Here is an 11,356-nt window from a genome sequence, read left to right as displayed (position 1 = left end):
TATATACTCTATTTTTCTCTCGGCCCTTGCTCTATCCTCTGAAGACACAGAATAAATCCTTTATCTTTTCCATGTGAATCCCTTAAGGATTTGAAGTCACTATTTCTGTCCTCTGTAAACCCTCTCTTCCTCCAAACATTGTCAGACACACTTGTGCATCTATCCTGCTTCCGGCCCTCACTGTCAGAGACTCCTGCTCCTTACATCACTTAGCAAACCTACTTCTCTGGTCTCACGCTCCCTACTCCACTCTTCTAACTCCAGCATGTTGGCATGGTCTCTGCTCCCACCCACACCCTCCAGTCAGTGCAGTGTTGGCCCATGGGTGAGTGCGGCTGTGAAGGTGGTTGCCGTTGAGTATAATGCAGCTTATAGAAAAGGAACCACAAATCCAGATTAACAAAGATACCAAACCTTGGGTCCAACTGACTTATACGCGGCTGACAACACTATACAGTTCAGGCAAAGCTTAGTGTCTCATTTCCAAAGTTTAGGAAAGGCCAAAGCAATCCTTATGGATATGTGGGATCTAATTCTTGGGACTGAATCAATCAGTGGTGGCTATTCTGAAGGATACATGAAGCTGTAAGAGGGCTGAGCTGTTCCTCAGGAACAGACCATTAGTCCCTTTCATCATCTGCTGTGCTACTGGAAGACTGCACTCACCAGCTTCTCCTTTAAACGGGAGAATTTACTGTGAATGAAAACTGCTGCTTATTAGCTTGGATGTCTTTATATTTCTTGCTTTTTCTGTCTATCCCTCTACTTTTCTACTCAAAGCTTTGTATAGTATTTTGAAAGTTCCATCTTGTCTCAACTCTGCAAAGGAGAATAGAGGAAAGGGACTTTTGCCCATGGTTTGTCTTCAGCATTAAAGGGGAACTACCGTGTTTTAATGCAAATAATGCACACCCTCTATGTTTGTTTGCCAACCGTGTCCTCCCCCATCCCGCCTCAGGTATTTTTGTAAGGGGGCTATGCTCATTTTTTTTTACACCAACATTAAAAAAAAAAAAAAAAATTGGCATAGCGGTGCCTATGAAAATACCTCGTGGGGTGGGGTGGGGGCACATGGTAGGCAAACAAACGTAGAAGGCGCACCTTATTTTCATAAAAAATACTCTAGCTCCCTCTGATGGCTAGGGCAATGGTGATAACGGTATTTAGACTGAAAGAACTCTAAAAAGAATGTTAAGCTTCTGTTTCATAAGGGAGCATAGATTCCCTCTGTTGATTGCTTGTCAATTCTCCATTAATAGTCTTTCAATTCTTACAGATTAGATAGAAGTTAAAACACAAATAGTCCCATGGAAGGGTAACACTTTGCTGTTACCATCCACCTGAAGAACTGAAAGGAGGCTCAGATATAGGGAGGAGAAGTCATAAGGACAGCAGGAGCCCAGCTTCTCCAGGAGGTTAAGGCTTATCAAAACCAAATGTTGCCTTCCTCATGCTGTGCTGGGGTATGCCCAAACAATGGTCATCCTAAGTGATGTTATCCTACCTGAACAGGGCGTCTGGTCTCCGCAGGCATGCCTACCATTCCCAGGTGCCGCTAACATCTTCATGCTTAACAGTTTCCTTTAAGGGTGCCTGTTCTTCTTACCTAAGTGGGCTGTCCTTTGGCTCATCAGACAACAGTTGTTAAGCCTCTCTGGAGAGTATGAGAAAAGCTATTACAACATACCAAAAAACTCCCTTTCGAGACCAATTCATAAGCAGAAAGTGCCTGAGAGGCAACTCTCCCCAGTGACTGTCAGGTAAAGGAACTATGAAAAAGTGGGTAGCAATTGATGATAGTATGTCGGGTCCCCAGATGTTATTAAGGAATGTGTCTGGACACTTCTTGATGAGGTCCTTTAATCTCTAAGAGGTCTTCAGTATTCATTTCGTAAAGTGAGATGTAATATTTAACCTAATGGAGGCAGTAAATGTTCTGCAGATAACATATGGAGTGACTTCCAGGGCATTTTAACTTTCTTATAAAGATGAAAAAAAAAAAAGAAATCAAGTGTGTTTCCTTCAGGTCAGCAAGCCTTTATTTTTGGGAGAGGCCATGGAAGGAATAGAGGGTAACAGACACAGGCTATAATTCAGGAGGGTGATACAAGTAAGGTCAGGCAGGACAGAATGATGTGTGTGATCACATTAGAAATATCACCAGATTCCTTGGGGAGTCATAACGGTGCCTTAATTCTTGTCCTTGCCAAACATCGTATAATGGTACAACAAGATTTTATTTATTACCGAAGTCAAATTGGACTCTTAGGCTCTGGGGAGGCCACAGGTGTGTGCTGTCAGTCACAGCTCTTACAATCACCAGAATGGCTCTTGGTAGGTCATTAAGGAAGGGAAAGGAATCAAGAAGAGACCCTCCAAAGAAAATGCCGCGTTCTTCGGCTGGAGAGGCACTTGTTTGATTTTATTAGGCACCTAGTTGGTTTTGCATTGAAAGGGCCAATTACTTGTGTCTGATACAAAGGAAAGCAAGAAATATCTCATTTTAAAATCAAGCTTCCTTGATGGGCTGGGTACTTTGATTATGAGGTCTAAACTTTTTTTGCCTATTTTTGATGTATTTTAGTAGAGAATGCTTTACACATACTGAGCCTTGAAATGAAATAATTGCAAAGGATGTAAATAGGCATTTCTAGGTATTAGTATATATGTATACGTAATTATATTTGCCTTTATACATGTTATCAAGTGTATTCAATTAAATTAAGCATAAAAAACCAGCTGCCATCAAGTTGGCCCTGATTCATGGTGACCCCATGTGTGTCAGAGTTAAACTGTGCTGATTTTCTATGGCTGATTTTTTCAGAAGTAGATCACCAGACCTTTCTTCTGAGGCACCTGTGGGTGGGCTCAAACCTCCAACCTTTCAGTTAGCAGCTGAGCATGTTAACCATTGGCACACTCAGGGACTCCAAATTAAATATACATGTTATTTAATATGTATTGCCAATCTTCTGTTTTTTTGATGCAAACATGGATCTATTCCACCAGAATCCAGCTATGTCTGTGAGAAAGGAAACAGATGCTTTGGCAAGAAATTAACTGGAATATATATATCTGAGGACCTAGTCCTACTCTCAAGAAATAATTCACCAGGATATTTGTTTCCATCTGTTTAATCATTTTATTATAGCTTCCTATCATAAGCCTCATGTCTGATCCTCAGTCACACCTAGTCAGATTTCTACATAAAATATTATGATTAGATCAATTCTCAGCAGAGTCACCCTTAAAATAAATTTACTTGACAGGAAATGAGAAAAGGCAAAATTTTAGAAATAGGTTTATAATCCAAATATGGGATAAAAATGCCAAGAGAAGGACAGAAAGTCTCGATCTTTAAATACTGGAAAAAAAAAAAGTAACATAATACAGACTGATAAAAATACTTTTAAAAGGCTGTTGTAAAAGATAATCTTCCGAGTTGAAGAGATAATCCCGAATATGGCTTTCAACTCCATCATCAGAATAGCTTTTAAAAATTTAAGATTTCAAATAAGAAATCTGTAATAATATAGATCTATGTGAACATGGAGAATGTTGGTGATACTAAATGTAAAGAGACAATACCTGGGATTTTTGACCAATGGCTGGGGTTTCAAATTGGACAGAAGAGGAAATAATCCATCATTTTAAGGTTTCCTGAGAGAAACCAAGATGCCTTTTAAATTCCTGCTTCTTGGAGATGCCTAAAGGGCAGGTGTTGTTGAAGTCAGATATGACACTCAAATATAATTAGCTGAACAGGAGACCAACAGGCCTCTGTAGTCAAACCCTCATTCAGAGACACAGCTGACTTTGGTTCTATTGCAAACACATTCCTACCCCAGTCCTAGTTTTAACCTTCCTCCCTGTACTCATTTTTAAAGGCAAAGGTCTGTTTAGGAATAATGAACTTGAATCGATGGAAGTTATATCATTTTCATTTTATGGGGAGATTTGGATACAGTTTTGAAATGCTATCCAGTCTCTGTAGTTCGTTGGCGACTCTGCTGTTTTGCTGAACAGTAGCTTTTAGAGCAGAATGGTTTAACTGTTTGGCCCTGGGACATATTTTAAGAACACTCATGCCTGGTAAGGGCATGGAACAGCTACCATTTAGCAATTCACTAGACAAAATAAGTACTGAGTCACTGCCAACTACAATTCGTGAATCTCAAAAATTTTAATAATTAATATGAAGGAAAAAGAAATTGAATGCCATCCTTTTGGGTTTTCAATCAAATTAGCAATTTATATATTAGGACCTATTTCTTTCCAAAAGCCATACAGTCTGTTCAAAATTTTGCCACAAAAATAATCATGAAATGTGCTCCCAGTCCGCATTTACTTAACCTATAAGAGAGTTTAAGAAGATGACATGTAGAACAAATGTTTATTATAGCCTAAGCTGTTTAGTTCCTAGCTAGAAAACTCAGATCTACGTTGGATTATGATATTTTAAAAGAATGAATCACCCAGGAAATTATCATTTATGGCTAAATTAACATTTTAAAGTCATTAATAACTCTTGATTTTGCATAAATAGTATGGTAGTAACTAAAAGCATTTTGGAGCAATTTGATATAGATAATTGCATCTTTTTGATTTACTAGAAAATTTGTATATGAATTATTGAAATGCCCACTTCCTGATATAAACACTAGGTGTTTTTGTAATTTTGTTTACTTTAAAATGCTAACAAAAAAGGACATACATGCATATGTAATTAGGATGTTGCCCTTATTTTAAAATTACTTTCTTTGATTGGGAAAATAAAACAGATGTGTTAGCATCAGGTCTTTGCTTTTGGACAACTCGATGATCACTCAGTTGTCCGTGTGTTCTTGCCAAATTCTCCACGTTGGCAATAAAGAAAGGGAGGAAATCTCTCTGGGTCTGTCTCTGGCCTGGATGGAACATCCTCCGTGGAGGGCAGGGCTGCGTCAGATGGTTTTGAGTTGGACTTTCACCTGCCAATTCTTCTTTTTAAAAATTTTTTTACTGTGCATTAGGTGAAAGTTTACATAGTAAATTAGTTTCCCATTCAACAGTTTGTACATAAAGTGTTCCATCACATTGGATTCATTCCCCACAGTGTGAGCACTCTCCCCATTTCCACCCTAGCCTCCCCATTTCCTTTCATCCTGATATTCTACTCCTTTCTCCCGTCTCATCTTTGCTTTTGGGCAAATGTTGCCCTTTTGATCTCGTATAATTGTTCTAAGAAGCATGTTCCTCTCAGATGTTATTGATTATTTTATAGGCCTGTCTATGGTTTGGCTGAAGGGTCGTCTCCAGGAATGGCTTCAGTTCCAGTTCAGAAGGATGTCTTAGGGCCATAGTCTCGTGGGTTCCTCCAGTCTCTGTTATGGATTGAATTGTGTCCCCCCAAATGTGTGTCAATGTGGCTAGGCCATGATTCCCAGTATTGGGTGATTGTCCACTCTTTTGTCATCTGATGTGATTTTCCTATGTGTTGTAAATCCTATCTCTATGATGTTAATGAGGTGGGATTAGTGGCAATTATGTTAATGAGGCAGGACTCAACCTATAAGATTAGGTTGTGTTTTAAGCCTATCTCTTCTGAGCTATAAAAGAGAGAAGCGAGCAGAGACAGGGAGACCTCCTACCACCATGAATGAAGAACCAGGAGGGGAGCACGTCCTTTGACCTAGGACCCCTCAGTTGAGAAGCTCCTAGATCAGGGGAAGATTAAAGACAAGGACCTTCCCCCAGAGCCAACTGAGAGAGAAAGCCTTCCTCTGGAGCTGGCACCCTGAATTCAGACTTCTAGCCTCTTAGACTGTGAGAGAATAAATTTCTCTTTGTTAAAGCCGTTCACTTGTGGTATTTCTGTTACAGCAGCACTAGATAACTAAGATACTGTCAGACCAGTATTACCTGCTAATTCTAATGAACAAACTCTATTTGCATAAAATACAAAACTCTACCTCATCTGCCCCCAAATTAATATTGTTACAGTTTTCATCTACAATTGACTAAAGACATATTTCGAATTTTAAAACTCAACTTATGCTCCCACCCCATTGCTGAAGAGGCATTTCACTTATTAAGGAAATATCTCCTACAGAAAACGATCTGTTCCTGGCATTGGCACTTAGCCTCTCTGTCGGCTGTTTTGAGTTTGCCCCTCCTTAGCTACAGTTCTCCTAGTCAGGCGTGTTCAGAACTGGCTCCTGTCAGAGAGAGGCAGGGAGAGGGAGAGGCTACTCACCTGTGGGAGCCCAGCTGCTGAGGCTGTGCTTGCCTCGGGCTCTTGGCTCTCCTACGAGAAGCTTGTCCTTCAGTTCCTGCAGAGAGAGGCTCTGGGGCCACTACTTGGTTTCTGGGCTTCCCTGCCATCCTCTGCCCCTGGGAGTCTGTGTCATCTTCACTTCTCTTTACTTGCTGGGCTTTTTCTCCCCTGTGGACACTCCCAGGCCCCAAGTTCCCAGAGCATTTACTTAATGTTTTGTGTGTCCAAACTATCTGGTTGAATTTAAGTTTTGTTTCTGAAAAGCCAAGTCTTTCCAAAATCACTTTAAGAATGGGTACTTAGAATTCTTTCATTTAACTTCTTTCCTAAACAAAACCACCCTGCCTTGCTGATAGGGCTGCTGTCTGCTTAAATGTGTAAACGTCCTCCACCTTTCTTGATTTGTAAAATGTGTTTTCAGGAAAATAAGAATTGCAACTGTAGGGCAAAAATGCACATTTCAGCAATACATAAAAGGACAATTTATTCCCACATGGGCTATGGATAACACTCTGTTCCCCAATGTCTATAAACAGGGCCTGGTTCTTAGTTCTAATTAATTAATTTTATTAACTTGGAGCTGAAAGGAGGTGGCAACTTAAACAAGGAAATAAAAAGCATTGGACCTTGCCAGACTAGTCCATATAACTGCTTTTTAACTGAATTAAAAGAGCAGTCACTTCCTTATTACATGTAATAAAGCAAAATAGATGCTTAGATAGACAAACAGCAGCAGTGTATCTCTAGTTTATCCACAGAATATACTAAAAAATAAAAGAGAAGAAAGCAAGCATTTTTTTTCATTTAGTGCAAGTAGCAAGTTTATTTTCTTTGATACAGAACTAAAAGAGCAATGATGCCCCAGATGAGGTAAAATAGCAACATCTGCATATGAAAACTTTCCTTGAAACCTGTATTACAATCTTTGTTAAAGTTACTGATTGTCAGATCACAGAAATTGCAATTCTAAGTTTACGTACTTCAAAAATCAAGAAATTTGTTACCAGGGAAGTTTCAAAATGGCAATTTTATTCCAGAGTCATAATTCCCAGGGGAAAACATGCCCTCTCAGTAGCATTATAATACTGTCTGTATCCACTTGACACAAAAGCACCTGCGTTTTGCAAACAGAGTGCATACATTCCTATCACATCATTCTCGGAAATGTGCTCAATTGCCTTATAGTCCTCTACAGCATCAAACTACCACAAATTCAACATGATAATAATGAGCTTACCAGTCATTTCCTCATATATTCAGTTGTGTGTTTTTGATGCTATGCTGGTAGCATGTAGATCCTGATTAAAGAGAAGCCTGGGCCAGTATAACTAATATACATGGAATATACATGGATATGTAGCAAGACATGAGGTTGATGATTTAACATTCATTAATGTTCAAAATAGTAAAGTGAAAAAAAAAATATAGTGACTTAGAAAGATGGTATTTTCTTAAGGACACATTGCTGAACACATGGTCACCTACCCGCTCTCTAAAGCATTATGTATAATTTAACCCCCAAATATAGAACAGATGAATGACAAGAGACAAAAAAGGCATTAAAGTCCATTATAATCTTGAATAAGCCAAAGCCTCAAGTACATAGAAAAAGCACTGTAATCATGCATCTAGCTTTATATTTCTAATATATATCATAATTTAAAACTATATAAAGTCACTTATATAAAAGCATTTTTTTCAAGTGTTATATAGCTCAGAGCATGGCTTTATATTTGGCTTAATCATTTTTTACCAGTTTAATTTATAAAGCTCGTAATCTTGCCAGCAGGGCTTCAACTTCGGGAATGGATTCGTTTTTAGAAACAGTGCCAAGAAGTTCCATTTCCTTTTTTCTGTTGCTTTCTACATTACAGGCTTCCTTCTTCTCAACTGCCTTGATCCTCCCTGTAGATGGATGAGTGTCTAGATTATAATTAAGCTCCTTGGCGACTGCAGTCCTTGTTGAGTTGCAATTGATATTGTAGTGTGAATGTGACCCTTCTGTCAACTGCACTTGCTGATTTTCTACAGGAAGGAAGGAACATAAAACTTATCACTGTGATATCCAAGACTGTGAACATTTATGAAACATAAATTTAAAACAATTATTCTCAACAAACAAGTCCTCTTAGACTGAACTGAAAAAACTGCTATATTCAACAGAGTAAGGTAGATTTAAAATAAACATGCAGAGGTTAAGCGTAAACTAAAACATAATAGACAACGACTTCATTAGGATTAATTTTTATTTCCTTTGTGCCTGACATGTCCGTCCTTCAGTTATTATCAGGACTTGGTCCCGTATTTCATTCAGGTCTCTGCTCAGATGTCATCTAGCTGGAGAAGCCTTCTCTAACCATCCATCTAAAATAGCACTCTCCCTTTTTATTTTATTTTTTTTTTAATTTTTCTTTATTGTACTTTAGGTGTAGGTTTACAGAACAAATAGTTTCTCATTACACACTCAGTACACATATTATTTTATGACATTGGTTAACAAACCCACAACAACTCAACACTGTCCTTTCTCAACCTTGGGTTCCCTATCACTAGCTTTCCTGTCCACTCCTGCCTTCTAGACCTTGCCCTTGGACTGCTGTGCCTTAGTCCCGTTTTGTTTTATGGGGCTGTTCAATCCCCGCCTGAACGGTGAACCTTGGGAGTGACTTCACCACTGAGCTAAAAGGGTGTCCGGGGGCCATACTCTCAGGGTTTCTCAAGTCTCTGTCAGGCCAGTAAATCTGGTCTTTTTTTTTTGGTGTTAGAATTTTGTTCTACATCCTTCTCCAGCTCTATCCAGGACCCTCTGTTGTGATCCTGGTCAGAGCAGTCAGTGGTGGTAGCTGGGCACCATCTAGCTGTACTGGACTGAGTCTGGTGGAGACCTTGGTGGCCATGGTCCGTTAGTCCTTTGGACTAATCTTTCCCTTGTATCCTGTTCTCTTCATTCACCCTTGCTCCCGAAGGGGTGAGACCAGCGGAGTATCTTAGACGACTGCGCATAGGCTTTTAAGACCCCAGACACTACTCACCAAGGTAGAATGCAGAACATTGTCTTTATAAACTGTGTTGTGCCAGTTGAGCTAGATGTTCCCAGAGACGATGGTCCCCACAGCCCTCCACCCAGCAATTCAGTCTCTTAAGGGAGTTTGGATGTGTCTGTGGAGCTTCCACGACCTTTCCTTGTACAAGTTTAACTGGCTTCCCCAGTATTGTGTACTGTCTTACCCTTCACCAAAGTTACCACTTATCTATTGTCTATTTAGTTTTCCCTCACCCTCCCATCCCTCGTAACCAACAAAGATTGTTTCTTTTTGTGTGTAAACTTTTACATGGGTTTTTACATTAGAGGACTCATACAATATTTGTCCTTTCATGATTGACTTATTTCACTCAGCATAATGTCCTCCAGTTTCATCCATGTTATGAGATGCTTCACAGATTCATCATTGTTCTTTATCGTTGCATAATACTCCATTGTGTGTATGTACCATTGTTTATCCATTCGTCTGTTGATGGGCATGTAGGTTGTTTCCATCTTTTTGCTATTGTGAACAATGCTGCAATGAACATGGGTGTGCATATGTCTATTCGTGTGACAGCTCTTATTTCTCTAGGATATATTCCTTGGAGTGGGATTGCTGGATCATAGGGTATTTCTATTTCTAGCTTTCTAAGGAAGCACCATATCATTTTCCAAAATGGTTGTATCATTATGTATTCCCACCAGCAGTGCGTAAGAGTTCTGATCTCCCCGCAACCCCTCCAACATTTGTTATTTCCATTGTTTTTGATTTGTGCTAGTAATGCCGGGGTGAGATGGTATCTCACTGAGGTTTTAATTTGCATTTCTCTAATGGCTAGTGATCACGATCATTTCCTCATGTGTCTATTGGCTGCTTGAATGTCTTCTTTGGTGAAATGTCTGTTCATTTCCTTTGCCCATTTTTTAATTGGATAATTTGTCTTTTTGTTGTAGATGTGTTGGATTTTCTTGTAGATTATACAGACTAGTCCTTTGTCTGACTTGTAATGTCCAAAAATTTTTTCCCAGTCTGTAGGTTCTCTTTTAACTCTTTTGGTGAAGTCTTTTGAAGAGCGTAGGTGTTTGATTTTTAGAAGATCCCAGTTATCTAGCTTATCTTCTGGAGTTTGTGTGTTGTTGGTTATGGTTTGTATCCTGTTAATGCCATGTATTAGGGCTTCTAGCATTGATCTTATTTTTTCTTCTATTAACTTATATTTAGGTCTTTGATCCATTTAGAATTACTTTTTGTATATTGTGTGAGCTATGGATCCTGTTTCATTTTTTTGCAAACGGACATCCAGTTTTGCCAGCGCCATTCATTAAAAAGACTGTCTTTCCCCCATTTGATGGAATTTGGGCCCTTGTTGAAGATCAGGTGACCGTACGTGGATGGATTTACGTACGGTTTCTCAGTTCTGTTCCATTGGTCAATGTATCTGTTTTTGTACCAGTACCAGGCTGTTTTGACTACCGTAGCTGTATAGTAGGTTCTGAGGTCAGGTAGTGCGAGTCCCTCCGACTTTATTCTTCTTCTTCAATAGTGCTTTACTTATTCGGGGCCTCTTCCCTTTCCATATAAAGTTAATGATTAGTTTTTCCACCTCTTTAAAGAATGTTGTTGGCATTTGGATTGGGATTGTATTGTATTTGTAAATTGTTTTGGGTAGAATTGTCATTTTCACTATGTTGAGTCTACCTATCCATGAGCATGGTGTTTTTCCATTTATGTAGATCCCTTCAGGTTTCTTGCAGTAGTGTTTTGTAGTTTTCTTTGTATAGATCTTTTACATCCCTGGTTAGATTCATTACTAAATTTTTTTTTTTTTTAGGAGCTATTATAAATGGTATTGTTTTCCTGATATTGTTTTCATCATTCTCTTTATTGGTGTATAGGAATCCAACTGATTTTTGTATGTTTATCTTGTATCCTGCTACTCTGCTGAATCTTTCTATTAGTCCCAGTAGTTTTATCACGGAGTCTTTAGGGTTTTCTATAGTATATAGTATAGTATCATATAATCCACAGACAGGGACAGTTTAACTTCTTCATTACCAATTTGGATGCCCTTTAT

The 11,356-nt window shown here is 38.9% G+C and overlaps 1 protein-coding gene across 2 annotated transcripts in view; it reads right to left on the bottom strand.

The window, feature by feature from the left end:
• Nucleotides 1–8,018: 8,018 nt before the first annotated feature.
• Nucleotides 8,019–11,356, bottom strand: part of DIAPH3 (diaphanous related formin 3) — a 516,843-nt gene continuing 513,505 nt past the window's right edge. For both annotated transcript variants that reach the window (XM_004386838.2, XM_004386839.2), the window contains one exon: nt 8,019–8,281. In XM_004386838.2, coding sequence (XP_004386895.1) covers nt 8,019–8,281 — 263 coding nt within the window. The remainder of the gene's footprint in view (nt 8,282–11,356) is intronic.

Source organism: Trichechus manatus, unplaced genomic scaffold (assembly GCF_000243295.1).
Source record: "Trichechus manatus latirostris isolate Lorelei unplaced genomic scaffold, TriManLat1.0 scaffold00173, whole genome shotgun sequence".
Lineage (NCBI taxonomy): Eukaryota > Metazoa > Chordata > Mammalia > Sirenia > Trichechidae > Trichechus > Trichechus manatus.
This window is presented reverse-complemented; position numbering and strand designations above follow the sequence as displayed.